A 19091-nucleotide genomic window follows, 5' to 3' on the forward strand; every position below is an offset into this window, starting at 1 on the left:
TCCACTTGATATCGATGGGTCAACTGTTGATGATCCTGCTCAGGTAGCTAACAAACTAAATGAATATTTTGCATCGACATTCACACATGAGAAGGTTATTCAGCAAGGGGAATGCCAGAGGTGTATTCAACTCTGACAGTAAGATAGAGAATCTTGTAATAACTGAGAGTAAAGTGGAAGAGAAATTGTTGAAGATAAACACAAGAAAGGCACCTGGGGTGAATGGGATCTATCCAGCTATATTAAAGGAGGCAGGAAAGGAAGTAAGCAAACCTTTAGCCATAATTATGAGAGCTTCCTTGGACTCAGGGGAGGCACCCACAGACTGGAGATGTGCAAATGTGACCCCAATTCACAAAGGAGGATCAAAGGCTGACAAGTAATTATAGACCTGTGAGTTTAACTTCTGTTCCAGGAAAATTAATGAAGGCACTGGTTAAAGAAGCATTGCAGGATCATCTAGACAAGACTTCAGTTATAGCTCAGACACAGCATGGTTTTATTAAGGGGAAGTCTTGCCTGACCAATTTGATTTGATACTATGATGCAGTCACAAAAGAACTGGATGCAGGGAATAACTTTGATATTATATACTTGGATCTTAGAAAGGCTTTTGATACTGTTGCACATGGTAGACTGCTGCACAAATGGGAGCAGTGTGGCATTGGAGGCAAATTGCTGCTATGGATAAAGGGGTGGTTGAGGGGGAGAAGACAGAGTGGTAACCAATAGACACTGCTCATCGTGGACTAATGTTATCATTGGAGTCCCTCAGGGTTCAGTGTTGGGTCCATTGTTTTCTGTATTTATAAATGATATTGATGATGGTATATCAAGCTTAATGTCCAAGTTTGCAGATGATACAAAGGTTGGCAGGGTTGTCAAGGACGCTACTGACACTATGCTGCTGCAACAGAATCTGGAAAGATTGAGCAAATGGGCTGAAAGGTGGCAAATGAAGTTTAACATCGACAAATGTAAAGTACTAGATATGGGAAACAGCAACCCCAGGGCTACATTTCCCATATGCAGCAACGTATCAACTCTGTGGTACTACACTGACAGTGGCAGAGAATGAAAAGGACCTGGGGGTAATTGTGCAGGCAGATATGAAGTTCTCTGAGCAGTGCAGATGGGCTACAAGAGTAGCTCGTGGTGTCTTGGCAATGATATACAGGAATTTTTCTAGCAGGGATAATCAAGTGATTATTCCCTTGGCCACACCTAGAGTACTGTATACAGGTCTGGAGGCCTCATTTCAAGAAGGATGTAGAGCTGCTGGAACGAGTACAGAGAAGGGCAACAAGATTAGTGAATGGAACAAAGGGATGCTCTTAAGGAGAAAGGCTTAAGTTTTGCAAATTACAATGCCTGGAGACTAGGCAACAGCGAGGTGATCTGATAGAGGTGTATAAAGCCTTGAATGGTTTGAGCATGCTCAATGCTGATGGGATTCTTCCTCTTGCTCAGAATAATCACCCGAGAGGGCATAAATTCAAATTGAGGAAAGACAGATGTAGGATAGATGTGCAGCAATTTGCCTTCAGCCAGCAGGTAGTTAGTTGGTGGAACAGACTTCCATCCCTTGTCGTGGAAGTTGATAGCCTAAATAAATTTAAGGCTCAGCTGGACAGGTATTTCGAACGAACGGAGGGGTGAAGTGGAAGTGGGTGTTTTTTTTTTTTTTTTGTTTGGCTGATGCTGCATAAGCTTGCTTTCTTGCATCATATGTCTTTACTATTGCTAATGCAATACCATGTGCTTTCCAGGCTACCTGCATACACTACATAGTAACCTTCATATCAGATTATATCATACCACCAGAGTCTCCATTCATTTACACCCTCTAGCTTTATTTTCCTCCTCCGATGTCATGTTGTAATTTTACAAATGTAGAACTTTTCTTAAATACAAAAATGATGTGGAATCCCAAAGAGATATTCCCATAAGCCTTTTACCTTAATATGAAAGTGTTTCATAACATGTGGGCTGTACTTTCAGAATTGATTGAGGACCTGAAAACAGCAACAAGAAAAAAAAAAAAAAGTTTATAAGCATGTGCCTAAGCTTCAACTGTTAGAGCTATGACTATTTAATTTCAAAAAATAGCTATGGAGTTTTCAATGAGAAAAAGTAATAAAATAATAAACAAACACATACCTCTGATGTTGTATAAGCTTGCTCCTTGCATCATTTGCCACAATTGATACCAAAAGTCCGCTCACCTCGAATGCCAAAAGTTGGCATTCGAGGTGAGCGGATGCGCTTAGACAGGGCTCCTCAGTTAAGTGGTTTACTTTAGGATAGTACTTTTAAATATTTGATTTATTTAGATATTGTTGGATTATTTTGTTATAGGTTTTCCTGTAACTGTTTGATTTTAATAATATTATAGAAATAATTTTTTTAAGTTACTTTCATTGATATTTATTTAATTTTATAATGGTAGTTACGAGATCTGCCTTAAACACGTCACAGGGTATCGTGACTCACACGGAAATAGCAGATGGCGATTTACGGGCGAGTCATGATTTAATCCGTTGTGGAACCTGTGGAATGTTTTCCAAGGTCGACCTGGTGACTAATCCTACCTGACCTGGGGATTCTTTTCTTTGTGATCGATGTAAGGAGTGCACCGATCTTAAATTACAATTTGGTGCACTGATGGAACAATTTGAGTACCTGAAAAAACGAGTGCTTGCCCTCGAAAATAATGCATCTGGGAGCTCGTCAGGGACTCAAAACTCCAGCAATCTACCAAGTGATGCACACCCGATTCGAGCCTCAAAACAGAAAAACCAAGTGCAAACTACTCTGGTTAAAAAGGACATTGTTTTATTAGGAGACTCCATTGTCAGGGAAACAGAGAATATTTTTTGTAATAAAGATAGGTAGAGCAGAACCAGGATATGTCTGCCAGGAGCAACTATTGATGATGTCACTGACAGACTGTCAGATTTTAAAGGGGGTAAAGGAAATATTATTATTCATGTGGGGACAAATGATATTAAACGTACACGATCTGACGATTTGTTGGAAAAATACAGGACCATGCTGAGGAAATGTCGCGAGCTAGGCCATAATTTCTGGGTGCGAGGTTAGCCTGTGCGGATGAAGCTCCTTGAAGCTCTTGGAACAGAGAAGTTTTTCCTGATTTATTAGCTTAAATTGTCATATTAACTTATTTTCTAGAGTAGCTTTATATTCCTAGTTACGATACTTAGTTTAAAGTTTAACTTAGACAGAGATTTTGTAGGTATTACTTAGTATCGGTAACGGTATCAAATCCACGTGTTACAAATTGAACGAGAGGTCTTTTTTTTTTAACCAAATTTAGTCGATTTATTAACCAATTGTTATCTCAAATTATCTTCTATAAGTAGATTATAGACCTAGTCAGGATCCTTAGTTTATTCTAAATTGAGATAGCGAGATTTGGAAGCTAATCAATACTTACGAGTCCGTAGAAGTACCGTTCGAGAATTCCCGCCATTTTTACACGATAGCATAAGCTTAGTGTAGTATAGTGCATAATATAATATTGTCAATTAATCAGTAAATCTATTAATCTTGATAAACTTTGTCAATTAAATTGTATTTTTAACTCTATATATATATATATATATATATAACGACTTAATCGTAACAAACAATTAATACATAACTATAGTGGTACACGTGATACGGAAGTTATATAAAGGGAACTCGTAGAAAACACTAGATACCGAAAAAATATATATATAACATAACTGTTTTGGGATACAACTTAAGGATTTAATTTTTGTTTTGAAATTTTATTGAATTAAATCGGAATCATGACTCTGACCAGAGCAGCAAAGCAAAAGGCTCAAGCTAATGGGAGTGCTGTGGTTCAGGGGAGAACTGAGGGGGGCAGTTGCCCTCTGAATCACAGTCTTTTAAAATGCACTGTTTGCTTGATGTTTGCGGAGCAGTCGGGTACGGGACATGATACTGCTAAGGGGGATGTCTTTGTGTGTGCACGATGTAAGGAGTGCAAGGAAATCAGGCGACAACTCAGCGTTGTTATGGGCCTTTATGAGAGCTTGAAGGACAGGGTGGATGCCCTCGAAGGAAATAAATTGAGGGGCCCATCAAGCTCTCAGCTGCCCACATCAATGCCAGAGCTTGCACTTGGTCATCAGGCAACACAGAGGCAGTCCCCTAGGCAGAATGCGCTGGTCCCACAGGAACTAGTAGTTGTTGGTGACTCTATTGTCAGGGAAACGGGGAACATGCTTTGTAAAAAGGATAGGTCGAATAGGACAGGGTATGTCTGCCAGGGGCAAAGGTTGATGACATTGTAGAGCGGATATCATCTTTTAAGGGCACAAAAGGTGATATAGTTGTACATGTTGGCACTAATGATATTAAGAGTAGGAGACCGGCGGAATTACTTAGCAAGTACAGGTCACTGTTGAAAAAAAAGCTGTGAATTAGGGTTGAATTTGAAAGTGTCTGCAATTCTGCCCAGACACGATAGGAGGGAGTATATGATGAGAGCCTTGTCGATCAATTCGGCCCTGGAGGGATTGTGCAAGGCTCAAGGGGTAGATTTTTTTCAGCCTGGTCTGTACTTGTTAACAGGAGAGACTGCTTCTACAGGGATGGGATACACTTAAATAGAAAGGGTGCAAGAATGTTTGCTGATGCTATCGAGGCAGTGTTAGGTGGGTCGGAAAACTGCTAGATTGGGGGATACAAGGACTAATAGATTAACAGTAGCCACTGGCAGAGGTGGAAGGGATTCTTGCACTGCTTCTATTGAAATGAGCAGAAGCCTGAAAAACAAGATGCAGGATATTTCAGAGACTGCTGGGAGTCATTGCGGTACAAGTAAACACATGGGTTGTGTTAGGGTAGCTAAGAATAGAAACAGGTGCATGTATACCTGCGTGTACACCAATGCTAGGAGTTTGGTAAATAAATTTGATGAATTTGAGGTATTGCTCAAAACATCAAAGGCAGATATTGTTGGGATATCAGAGACGTGGTGTCACACAGATATAAGTAATGCGGAACTGGAATTTGGGGAATACAATGTGTATAGAAAGGATAGACAGGACAGGAGGGGAGGAGGGGTTATGCTATTAATTAAGAAACACATAAAGTCCAAGGAAGTGAAGCCAGTCGACATCGATGGACAGGGCAGTGTCGAGTCAGTTTGGTGTGACATAAGCATAGCGAAATCAAAATTGAGAGTAGGAGTGTGCTATAGGCCTAATGACTCTGATGAGTATAATAAGATATTGTACAGGAAATAGAGTGGGCCAGTAAATCAGAGAGTCTTATAATGGGGGATTTTAATTTCCCAGATATTGACTGGAATTTGTGGGTTGGTCACTCGCACACTAGCAAATCTTTTGTGGATTTATTGGATGATTGTTTTCTACATCAGCATGTTCGTGAGGCAACAAGAGGGAGCAATACTCTTGATCTGATTATCAGTAGTGATTCTTCATGCATTAAGAATCTGCAGATAAATGAACCACTAGGTGGTAGTGTTGAAGTGGGATTTACTCAAGGAGGTAACTACCATCAGAGGTAAAGGGAAGGGTTTTTGTTTTCGTAAAGGCGACTATGATGGTCTGAGACAGTATTTAAATTCTATACAGTGGGACCAACTGATGATGTTACCAACAGAAAACTCAAAATGGGAAGCATTCAAGGAACTAATCTTGGAGGCTACCAGGCTTTACATACCAACCAAGAAATATTGTTCAAGGTTTAGGCCTAAATGGTTGTCAGATGAACTAATGAGACATGTGGCAGAGAAGAAAAATGCATGGGATACATACAAATTAATGGGTGACATGGAAGCCTATGATAGATATAAGTTGGTCTGTAACCAAGTCACAAAGGAGATTAGGCAGGCAAAGGCAGACTACGAAAAATCCTTGGCAAAGGATGCAAAAAAAAAACAGAAAAGAGTTCTTTACATACTTGAACTTGAGAAGGAAAGGGATGAATCAGATTGGTCCACTGGATATTGATGGTTCAACAGTTGAGGATCCTGCTCAGGTGGCTAACAATCTAAACGAGTATTTCGCATCTACATTCACGCATGAGGAGTTATTCAGGTTTTTTTTTTTTTTTTTTTTGATTTGGTAGTTATTGGCGCATCGGCTTCTGTGGCCATATTGCACCTCCCAAGGTTTTTGCAGTACTTTGATCCAAGCCCGAGGCGGGAATCGAACCCGCGACCTTTGGGTTGCCGGGCAGGTACTTTACCCACTCGGCTAGCCCGGTCGGCTGTTATTCAGGAAGGAGAATGATGTAGGTAAAGTAAACATTGGCAGTGAGCTGGATGATTTTGTAATAACTGAGAGGAAAGTGGAGGAGAGATTGTTGAGGATAAACATAAAGTCACCTGGGGTGGATGGGATCTATCCAGTTATATTAAAGGAGGCAGCAAAGGAAGTAAGCAAACCTCTAGCCATCATTATGAGAGCTTCTTTGGACTCAGGGGAGGTACCCATAGACTGGAGATGTGCAAATGTAACCCCAATTCACAAAGGAGGATCAAAGGCTGACACAAGTAATTATAGACCTGTTAGTTTAACTTCTGTTCCAGGTAAATTAATGGAGGCACTGGTTAAAGAAGCACTGCAGGATCATCTAGACAAGAATTCAGTTATAGCTCAGACGCAGCATGGTTTGTTAAGGGCAGGTCTTGCCTGACCAATTTGATTGGATACTATGATGTAGTCACAAAAGAACTGGATGCAGGGAATAACTTTGATATTATATATTTGGATCTTAGAAAGGCTTTTGATACTGTTGCACATGGAAGACTGCTGCACAAATTGGAGCAGCGTGGCATTGGAGGCAAATTGCTGCTATGGATAAGGGGATGGTTGAGTGGCAGAAGACAGAGTGGTAATCAATGGACACTGCTCAACGTGGACTAATGTTATTAGTGGAGTTCCTCAGGGTTCAGTGTTGGGTCCGTTGTTGTTTTCGGTGTTTATGAATGATATTGATGATGGGATATCAAGTTTAATGTCCAAGTTTGCAGATGATACAAAGGGTTGTTGGCAGGGTTGTTAAGGACACTACTGACGCTATGCTGCTGCAACAGGATCTGGAAAGGTTGAACAGATCCTGTTGCAGGATCTGAGAGGTGGCAAATGAAGTTTAACATTGACAAATGTAAAGTACTACATATGGGAAACAGTAACCCCAGAGCAACTTATCAACTCTGCGGTACTACACTGACAGTGGTGGAGAATGAAAAGGACCTGGGGGTAATTGTGCAGGCAGATATGAAGTTCTCTGAGCAGTGCAGACGAGCTGCAAGAGTAGCTCATGGTGTCTTGTCAATGATATACAGGAATTTTTCTAGCAGGGATAAGGAGGTGATTATTCCCTTGTATAAGGCAATGGTTAGGCCACATCTTGAGTACTGTATACAGGTCTGGAGGCCTCATTTCAAGGATGTAGAGCTGCTGGAACGGGTACAGAGAAGGGCAACAAGATTAGTGAATGGAACAAAGGGTTGCTCTTACGAAGAAAGGCTTAAGTTTTGCAAATTACAGAGTCTGGAGACTAGGCACCGGCGAGGTGATCTGATAGAGGTGTATAAGGCTTTGAATGGTTTGAGCATGCTCAATGCCAATGGGATTCTTCATCTTGCTCAGAATAATCACCTCAGAGGGCATAAATTCAAACTGAGGAAGGATGGATGTCGGATAGATGTGCGGAAATTTGCCTTTGGCCAGCGGGTGGTTGGTTGGTGGAACCGACTTCCATCACTTGTTGTTGAAGTTGATAGCCGAAACAAATTTAAAGCTGAACTGGACAGGTATTTCGAACGAACGGAGGGGTGAAATGGGAGTGGTGTGTGTTTTTTTTTTTTTGGCTGATGCTGAATAAGCTTGCTTTCTTGCATCATATGCCTCTACTAATGCTAATGTCTATGTGTCTGCAATTCTGCCCAGACACGATAGAAGGGATTATATGTTTAGAGCCTTGTGGATTAACTCAAGACTTGAAGGAATCTGCAAGGCTTTAGGGGGTAAATTTCTATCAGTATGGCCCACACTTGTAGGTAGAAGGAATTTGTTTTGTAGAGACGGGATACACTTAAACAAAGGTGGTGCAAAAGTTTTTGCCAGTATTATTGAGGATACCTTAAAGGTTCAGGGGAAACTGCTAGTTAGGGGGGGGGGGGATGTGGGTAATACTGACACGCATTTATCTGATAATATTGGTCAATGTAACTCTTGCACATACCTTAAGAGTTCTTATCTGTTACCCCAACTGGATGTATTATCTAGATGTTCTGGGGGCAAAGACGTTTCACATGAGTGGGTAGCTAATATCAGGGAAGAGAGCCTAAAAAACTTCAAGGGTTGCGTTAGGGTTGTTAAATATACAAGAACAGTAAATCTTAATTGTTTATACAGTAACGTTAGAAGTGTCGTCAATAAAATGAGTGAATTCGAACTGCTGGTTAAAACAAGTAACGCGGACATAATAGGGATTACAGAGACTTGGTGCCACCCGGGAATTGGGGATGATGAGTTTCAGTACGGCTTGTATGATGTATTTAGGAAGGATAGATTAGATAGAAGGGGTGGTGGGGTAATGCTTCTTATCAGAAGCAGCCTGAGTGCGACGATAGCTTTCCCGGATTCAGACATTTCACATGCTAGTATAGAGTCTGTATGGTGCGAGATAGTTGGAAACAAAAGGTATAATGCGAGTAGGAGTAATCTACAGTCCAGGTGATTGTGAAGATTATGACAAAAGCCTCTACATGCAAATGGAATGGGCAAGTAAGCGTCAATGCCTTATTATGGGTGATTTCAATTTGTCTCTAATTGATTGGAGTAAATGGGAAGGAAACTAGACATGGGGAACAAAATTTTTAAATCAACTAGATGACTGCTATTTGTATCAACATGTCAGGGAAAGTACTAGAGAAAAGAATATCCTAGACCTCATCATCACACATGAATCAGATGACATAACAGGGCTGACAGTAGAGGAACCAGTAGCAGGAAGTGATCACTGAGTTCTACAGTGGATGATGACGAGAGAGGTAGCAGAAGTAAAAGGCAAAGGAATGGGTTTTAATTTCAGAAAAGAAAATTACGATGCCTTAAGGTACTACATGGCCTCTATTAACTGGGCAGATATCGCGCAGAGAATGAATACAATTGAACTGTGGTACGCTTTTAAAACATTAATCACAGATGCCTTGAATGCATATATACCATTAAAAAAAAAACTCCACGAGAAGGGTTCCAAGTTGGATGAATAGTGAAGTTGCCGCATTACTTGAGCAGAAAAAGGTGGCATGGAAAGGTTACAGAGCAATAAAAAGTACTGAAGCCTATAGCAGCTACAAGGTGATGTGTAATAGAGCCACACAGAAAAGGTTCGACAGACAAAGGCAGTTTATGAGAAATCACTAGCAAACAGAGCAAAGAGGGGGGATAAAGAATTCTTCACATATATAAATGCCAAGAAGAGCAGGACAAACCAGATCGGACCTTTACGTAAGGGAAAGGGGATAGTAATAAATACACCAGCTGCCGTTGCAGATGAACTCAACAGTTATTTTGCATCGATATTTACAAATGAAAAGCCTTTTGTGGCAATGGGAAATTGTGGGAGTGAAGTTAAAAAATATGTAATTAACGAAATTGAAATTTCGCAAGATTATTTAATGAAAAAACTTTCAAGCCTACAGACCAGTAAGGCTCCTGGAGTGGATGGAATATACCCTATAATCTTAAGAGAGGCGGCAAGCGAGTGCATTGAACCATTGAGGCTAATTATGCGAGCATCACTAGACTCTGGGGAGATTCCCTTGGATTGGAAAAGTGCAAATGCATTCCCATACATAAGGGTGGCTCTAAAAGTGAAGTTGGAAATTATCGACCTGTCAGTCTGACTTCAGTAGTAGGGAAAATCATGGAGGCAATGATCAAGGGTGGAATTCAGGATCATTTGGATCGAATTGAAATTCTCAAGGATACTCAGCATGGTTTTGTAAAGGGAAAATCATGTTTAACAAATCTGATTCGCTATTTCGAAAGGGGGTCACTCACAGGCTGGATTTAGGGAATAATTTCAACATTGTTTATTTAGATTTCAGCAAAGCTTTTGACTCAGTCCCACATGAGCGGTTGCTTTATAAGCTGGAACAGGTTGGAATCACTGGGAAAATCCTTAGATGGATAGAAGGATGGCTTCAGGGCAGGAGGCAGAGGGTTGTGATAAATGGCTATTCCTCAGATTGGGTTGATGTAAGAAGTGGGGTTCCCCAAGGATCAATATTAGGACCACTGTTGTTTTTAATTTTCATAAACGATATTGATGAAGGGATAGAGGGCGTGATGTCTAAATTTGCAAATGATGTTAAAATTGGTAGAGTAGTTAATGATCACTGTCAAGCTGAGCTTCTTCAGAGAGACCTAGATAGACTTCAGGAATGGTCAGAAAAATGGCAGCTGTGCTTTAATCCAACAAAGTGTAAGGTATTACACCTGGGAAACAGTAATCCCAAAAAAACTTATTCACTTGGTGGAGTTCAACTAAACCCAGTACCGGAGGAAAGGGACTTGGGTGTTACGATACGGTCAGACATGAAATTCTCTGAGCATTGTAAACAGGTTGCAAGGAAGGCCCATGGTGTCCTATCGATGATCTATCGAACTTTTGCAAGTAGAGATAGGGACGTGATAATCCCATTATATAAGGCTTATGTTAGACCACACTTGGAATACTGTGTTCAAGTATGGAGACCGCACCTAAAGAAAGACATCGAGCTTCTTGAAAGGGTGCAAAGAAGGGTAACTCGCCTAGTGAGATCGGCAAAAGGGCGCCCTTATGAAGAAAGACTTCAAATATGTGGGTTGCAGAGTTTGGAAACTAGACACCTTAGAGGAGATTTGATTGAGGTGTTTAAGGCTCTGAGAGGCATCAGTAAAATGAATGAGGACAAAATTTTCAAGATTATAAATGATGCTAGAACTAGGGGACATGAATTCAAGTTACGGGGGGGGGGAAATGTTTAGATTGGACTGCAGGAAGTTTTATTTTAGCCAGCGAGTTATAAATTACTGGAATAAGTTGCCTTCATGAGTGGTAGAGGCCGATAGTTTGGGGAAATTCAAAGGTCATCTGGAGAGTACTTTCGGGTAAGGGAAGCACATAGGATGATAGGTTTAATTTCCTTTTTATTTATTAATTATTATTATTTAGTTATTTATTTATTTTTTGTTTTTATCATTGTTTTGTTCAGATTTTTTTTTTTTTTTTTTTTTTGGCTTGTGCAGCATAAGCCATAGGCTTTCTTGCACCATGCGGCCGTTACTAATACTTTGTAAAAAATGTTTATCCATATTAGGTACATGTTTCCTTATTTTTTTAACATTCAAAACTCTATAGCCAATTTTTAAAAACTAAAACAGCCATTGCTTCATTAGCTATTCAGAACCAGACATATTTACATTTTTTTTTTTCATTGTTTTCATGTCCGGAATCAATCCCGAAAGTATGGTCTACTGTTACGAAACAGTCTTTATATAAGTAAACAATATATACAAGTTTGTTTTAAAAAATAAATAATAATAATAATTTAGAATCTCACTACAAATCATGAAACATACCTGCCATGGATCCTGCAAAGAATTTGCTTAAATGAGACTTTGGACCAAATGCATTTCTCAACATCTATAAACAGCATAAATAATAATTAGTTGAAATAAATGCCCTAACATCAAAAGTAACTGTACATCATAATAATCATAAGATGACTAGGATGAAATGCATTCCCAAACATAAGTTTCAATTAAAAGCCATTATTTTTAAATATTTGAGAGTTTGAGGCTAATTATGCATTTCACTGCAGTACTAACTAGACCACTATAGCTTACCTTTATATTAGGAAATCATTAATACAACTTAAATTTAATAAATGATTTTTTGATAGATCAATTATAATGTTAATTCAGGTTTAGTCTGTTGGCATGTAGTAGTAAAAATTCTATACAAATATCAATCAAATTTTTAGTCAATATATTTATTCAGCAAACGCTTACTAATAAAAACAAACTTTTACAACAGCAACCAACTTTGTCTCCTCAGATTACATTTAAGAACCTTAAAAACATTCCAACAGCCAGTATTAGAGTAGCCAATTTTCAAAATTCAGTCAGATAATGAAGTTAGTCACAAACAGAGTTATGCAATTAAGGATGTAGAAGGAACAGTGGGAAATTTATGAATATCTAATAAACACTTACTGGGATTATACAGTTGAAAAAAAGGATAGATAGATGTTAGATCAAGTAGGCAAGAGAATCAGAATAAGGAATATCTGACCTATATGATTAACCATGCTACAGTCCTCCAGTCTTGGCAGTAACACCACATATGGATGATATTAATGTAACAGCAATCACAGACACAGAGAGACCTTGAATAATCACTGAATTTATTCAAGATGTATTCACAGTTTGTTGCACAATAAGTGAAACTAGATGACCAAAAATTTCACAGGGGAGAAAAAAAAAAAAAAAAAAACTGCTTTGGTGTTGCTAGCTCATGCTAAGAGGCATAAGAAGAGCTTCCCTTTCATGGATTGTCACTGGTGATTATGAAACATCACTTTTGAAATGAACACTGAGCCAAAACCAAATGACATTCTATAAAGGTGATATCACTCTAATTCTCCACACAGGAAATTCAAAATAGCTAAAGTATGAATTTCATGGGCACTATGGAAATGGCACAAATTCTGAAACTTTAGCGGTTTACAGTATGTTCAACATGAAAGATGTGCAAGATTTATTCTCCTGTATAACAATGTAAGAACACGTATGAGTTTGCAAACATGGTAAGCAATCATAAAACTGCTGTACTACACCTTCCCAATTTCATTCTTTCATCTTTTTGATCCACAGAAGGCATATCACATATGGAAAGATTTTCATATGTGATACCTCTTCAAGGATTACAAAGTTGTTGCTGAAGTGCTCCAAGAAACTGAAGAACTGCTACAAAGGAATACTAGCTGCTGTGGCCAAGTGGCATAAAGCAGTAGAAAAAGACAGATTATATTGGAAAATAGTAGTATGTCTTAAGGCTCTCCATCTGTCCACATGTAATAACTCTACTACCAGTGGATAGGTTTTCATAAAAATTTATATTTTGGTCTATTTGAAAGATTTGTCAGGCTTTCCAAAATTTCATTAAGATCAGATGCAGACCAATAGAAATCTGACAATTATTATTATTTTGTCTGTTTGTCCACATGTAATAATTTGACCTCTGGTGAGTTGTATTTACACCAAATTTTATATCTAGATCTTTCAGAAAGATTTGTCGAGCCTTCCCAAATTTCATTAAAATCAGACCAACAGAAATCAGGAAATTATTTTTTTTTCTTTACGTATCCCATAGGCTATCTATATATGCTTATAGTGTAGCTGAAGCACTCTATATTATGGTTGGTGCCATGCACTAACTGAAGGAATGTTGTTTGTTTGTTATTTGGGTTTTAGGAGCATTACCAACCAAGGCCATATTGCTCCATGGATATGCGGTGGTCATTCCCTGACCTTTCCACATCCTCCGTATTTGGTGGTCACGGGCTCGAAACCCGGTCTAATCAAGAAGCGTGTGCAATGCACTGCTGCTCCTGCCCACCTGGCCTGAAGGAATGAATGGACAATAGGGCAGATGTGTTGTTGTGGTGTTTTCTGGCGCAAGAGCTACTTAGGCCATATTGTGCCTCACAAATTAATTGAGTTACTTATAACTGCACGGTGAGCAGTAGGAAATGGTCATACATTTTGATTTATGGCAGATGTACAGAAACAGTGTTCTCAATTTGTACATAAAAGCAATTGCTTTTTCTTTTTTTTTTTTTTGTTTAAATCATGAATTATTACTATTTGCTAATGCACCTGAAATGCAATGCACTGCATGAATTAACCAACTGTTTTCAGCAGTTCAAACAGAACAAATTTTATTTTACTTTTAAATAAAATAACAAGTTATGGGGCAAAACTTTGGGTATACCTCACATTTTCAGTCTAGAAACCAAGTGCAACTACTTATCATGAATTAGATATTAGACTGAATAACATCAGCCTTCTTTTGTATCGTATTTGTCATAAAGCATGTCATTTGAGTCTGTTGTTTAAAAGTTAAAAATGCTGATTCAAAACATAAGTCAGAGTAGATAACACACATACCTAACACAACTACTGAAACATTTCAAGAATTTTGAGAGTAGAAACAAGAGCTTAGCATTTGGAACCAGAGCTAAAACAAAATCTGATGCAACAGAATAAAAGTTTCTCCACCCCATCAAAGTTCTAAGGCCAAAATAAGACCTTCACACGAAGTGATAAAGGAGGAGGGTTTGTTATTTATTTTTTTAGGAGCATTAGCAATTAAGGCCATATTGCTCTGGGAATATGCGGTGGTCATTCCCTGACCTTTCCGCATCCTCTGTATTTGGTGGTGACGGGCTCTAACCCCAGTCTAATGAAGAAGCGTGTGCTACACACTGCTGCTCCTTCCCACCTGGCTAAGGAGGTGCCTAAGGAGGAGGGGAACTTACAAATAGGAAAATTTTGTTCTTGATAACAAGGCTCTGTCGCATAAATACAAGTCAGAACTCACAATAACAAATAAAATATCAAAATAATGATGGACATTTCATGAAGTTGCATTCTCAAAAGGCAGTACAGAGGTCCAACCACTCTATGAAATCAGATTACCAGTAGTCCTTGATCAGACTACTGGTAATCTGATCCTGCTATAACGTGCAATGTACATACCAAAAAAAAAAAAAAAAAAAAAAAAAAATTGTACAGAGTAGAAATGGGCGCTATAGCATATTTTCATGTAACAGGGAAAGATTCCATAAAGCATAATTGTCAATTATTACTCTTTCAATCATATTTTTTATCAATTTTTATTATACTATTATTGGTAAATAACATTAAAACTCAAGTTATTAAATAAAAATTTACTGAAAGAAAACATACATGATCAATAATGTTTTGTTTCTGATTACCAATTTTTCAATTGGAAGGATAGGAAATATACTTGTATAAGACCATTTTTCTTTAAAGAAAAAAAATGTAAAGTTAGTTGCCCAGCATTCATTTTTTCTACTCTAAAATTACTCTAACCACTCAGCAGATCCTCCAGTTTCACTGAATTTACAACTTCTTTCAATATTCAGATCCACATCAGAACCATTTTTGCTGAAACTTTAAAATTTCCATTTTTATTTCAATATTTAATGCTTTCTATTTTTTTTTTTTTTGAAAGACTTTTTCCTTTTCACTTTTTATTTTATAGGTAGTAAGAATATGTATATATAGCAATTGTATATAAAATTTGTTGTTATTGTTGTTATTTGGTTTTTAGGAGCATTAGCAACTAAGGCCATATTGCTCCGGGAATATGCGGTGGTCATTTCCTGACCTTTCCGCATCCTCCGTATTTGGTGGTGACGGGCTTGAACCCCGGTCTAATCAAGAAGCGTGTGCTACGCACTGCTGCTCCTTCCCACCTGGCTACGGAGGTGCCTTATAAAATTTGTATGCAAAAATATGCAAATCAAAGTATACACTGCAGTCGGGGACAATCAAACTGAAACTATAGCGAGAAAGGGTCTAGAAATTGAGTGCAATTATTTATTATGAATTAGATAATAGACTGTGAAACATGGACTTGAAGTGCAACATGGTAGTGCATGTGTTTCATGTGCATAATGGCAAACAAATTATCAAAATAAATATGTACATAACTTGAAACACTCATTTTGTAAGATTCTGCATTGTTTCAGTTTCACAAGATGTTAATTAAGAATATTCTATTAGTGAATGATATGAAAGTCAAATTTAAGAATTTTATTTGACAGGATTTCAATAATACATAAATTATTTTATACAATTATGTCTAATTATGATTCAAATGGACAACTTTTCTTAGTGTCACTTATATCTTTCCTGCCTGATACTAAAACATTACCTTTTTATAATTTTCAAATGATACAAACTGTACAGCTCCATATGGGAATATCCTCACCATCTGGGCACCATTTCCTTTATATAACCCCAAAAATCTTTCTTTTTGTACAATTCCTTTTAATCCTGAGAAAACACCTAAAAAGTAAATAAACGAAATAGCATATTTTACTATATTTGTTATTACAGCAGAATTTTATTCATTCAAAGTTCAAGGGACCTAAAAATTTTTAGGTTTTGTAATAACAAGGCAAGGTCTGTCAAAAATATTACTACTTTCTTTGGCACACATATCTAACTTAAGCTTTGCCTAACGATGATAGAAATGATATATTTTATTTAGATTTTATTTTAAAAGGGAAATATAATTTAAAGTTAAAATATTAAAGGAAACATACATACAAAATTTATTAATTTTGTTCATAAACCAATACAGTCACAATCACAATTTTGTTCTTTGCTCCTCTTTAAAAAGTTCTTGGAAACCATTTTCAAAAAGTGATAAAAAGGTCAGAAAGATGAAAAGCCAGGCATCAGAGCTTGCATTTGACTTTTCCAAATGCTGTATTTTTTTCTGTAAATACTTTGATCACACTGTAGTGAACTATAATGTCTGCACCTTTAAATAAATTGAGGTTGCCTAAAGCTTTTCTAAATGTCCTAGAGCAGTGGTTCGCGAAAATGTTCTAGGGAGTTGGCACAAAAAATTCTGTAATGGCATCTGCTATTGCAAACTACAAAATATAACTAATAAAATAAAGTAAAATAAAAAGTAAAGAATTGCCAAAGAAATAAACCACATCTTCCACAATTCCTTATAATTACTTTATTATCTTACAGTATATCATGTTTAAATAAATATCTAAAATTATTTCTTGACTAAATGTCTAAGATTATGAAAAAGGTTGTTTATGCATGGGTAATGAGAGATATAATCAGATGCATGCATACTGGGTAGTAGAAATAAAGGAAGTGTATTGCCGATGCATAAACAACCTTTTTCATACTCTTGGACGTTTAGTCAAGAAATAGCATTAGTAGAGGCATATGATGCAAGAAAGCAAGCTTATGCAGCATCAGCCAAAAAAAGTATTTTAAGATTAAACCATGCACACCATCAAGCATCTCTAATATTGTGGAGTTATACTTCATAACCGGGTACCTGCCCACCCGCCAATGAGTAAGCCAACAAGTTTCGAAACGGTGCCATCTGGGTGGTGGTGGTATCCGCCGAGAATAAGTAACATTAGTCTGGTGAAGTTACTTATTCAAAGCAGGGCAATATCTCGGCCACTCGTTCTGAAGGTAAATTTGCAATATGAGATATGAATAAACTGAATTCATACTACCTGCGTAGTAGAAATGACGGAAGTGCATTACCCATGCCTAAATAACCTTTTTTAATTAAATGTTTTCCATACTATTTTTTTTTTTTTATTCTCAAGAATCATTGTTATGTATAGGTACTTTTTTTTTTTTTTTTTTTTTTTAGAATTTATAGTATTTAGTACCGTGCATGGGCTGAAGGTTGAAAAGATGAAAGAAGGTACTTGTTGACATTATACTTGAACTAATGTAGATTGTTATTTTCAGAAAATACATATGAAGGAAGGTTGTTCCAGAAAACAGAAGTTGAATGAATAAATGAGAAAGAAGAAATGTTGGTTCTGCGAGTTTGAAGTTGGACAGTAAAAGGAAGTTAGCTGGTTGCATCACATGTTCAGACTGCTTTAAAAGAGAGAGTAGGAATTATAGAAGCCAATTCAGAAGAACAGTGCCCATGGAAGTAGCCATTGATAGAAAAGACATGTGACAGAAACAGAACGTGTATGAGACAGAGAGTGGACATGTATTTTTGTAAGGGGCAGATCCTAGAACGTTAGTTCAACTCCACCTCTTATCTCTGTGAAGAAAGTATCACTACAAATGGGCCAGATGTGTGTGACGTAGGTTTGTGTGTGTTCTGTTGTTGTGTCTGGCTGCTTGGCTACCCAGAAGCATCAGTCACCTGGACAGATGATTCTGGGTACTCATCCACACCACGGGACGGTGGGCCAGTCCCAATGGAACACGTACTGTCTCAATACGAGACTCTAATCCACCTGATGTTGCCAAAAAGTGGGCCAGATTCCTCTAGGAGCCCACTCCAGAGGAGAGAGAGAAAAAAAAAAAAATTAATTAAATTTTCCCGTGGTGCAAAAAAAAAAAAAAAAAGTGATATCACTGTATAATGCGAAACAACAACAAAAAAAGATAAAATAAAAATAAATAAATAAATTTTAAAAAAGTGACAGCAACCCTGAAGAATGCAAAAAGAAAAGAGAAAAAAAAACAAAAACAAAAAAAAAAAAAACACCATATGACAGCCACACTGAACAATGCAAAGAGATGGGAAGAAATAAAAAAAAAAAAAAAAATTTCCCGTGGTCCAAAACAAAAGTGATATCACTGTAGAACGCGAAACAAAACAAAAAAAAGTAAAATAAAATTTTTTAAAAAATAATAATAAAATAAAATAAAATAAAATAAATAAATAAATAAAATATATTTTTTTGTTATTTTGGGTTTTTTTTTAGGAGCATTAGCAACTAAGGCCATATTGCTCCGGGGATATGCGGTGGTCATTCCCTGACTTTTCCACATCCTCCATATTTGGTGGTCACGGGCTCAAACCCCAGTCTAATCAAGAAGCATGTGCTACACACTGCTGCTCCTCCCCACCTGGCTATGAAGGTGCCTAAAATAAGATAAATAAAAATAAAAAAAGTGTGACAGCAACCCTTAAGAACGCAAAAAGAAAAGGGAGGGAAGAAAAAAAAAAAGTGAAGAATGCAAAGAGAAAAGAAGATGGGAAGAAATAAATAATAATAAAAAAAAAAAAAGAGATAGTGGTTTCCATCCTACATACAGGCTGCAGAAACAAGCTCCACAGCCCATGTAGCAGAATGGGAGAGGAAGAAATACATGGTTGGTTTCAGTTCACTGCTGGGTCATCAATGTTGGCCACTGGGGGCCTATTAACCCTTCATCTGCGCTTAAAGACTTCAGCTGAGTAGGTTTGCGGTG

General features: G+C 37.6%; 1 protein-coding gene across 4 annotated transcripts in view; it reads right to left on the minus strand.

Annotated features, from left to right (window-relative positions):
- Positions 1–19091, minus strand: part of LOC150083502 (mitochondrial coenzyme A transporter SLC25A16-like) — a 108919-nt gene that overhangs the window by 62207 nt on the left and 27621 nt on the right. For all 4 annotated transcript variants that reach the window (XM_090378031.1, XM_090378032.1, XM_090378033.1 and 1 more), the window contains exons 3-4: positions 16030–16163; positions 11643–11706 (exon numbers count right to left, since the gene is read on the minus strand). In XM_090378031.1, the coding sequence (XP_090234157.1) occupies positions 11643–11706; positions 16030–16163 (198 nt within the window). The remainder of the gene's footprint in view (positions 1–11642; positions 11707–16029; positions 16164–19091) is intronic.

This window comes from Mastigoproctus giganteus, chromosome 7 (genome assembly GCF_048544385.1).
Source record: "Mastigoproctus giganteus isolate SK-2022 chromosome 7, ASM4854438v1, whole genome shotgun sequence".
In the NCBI taxonomy this organism is placed as follows: Eukaryota; Metazoa; Arthropoda; class Arachnida; order Uropygi; family Thelyphonidae; genus Mastigoproctus; species Mastigoproctus giganteus.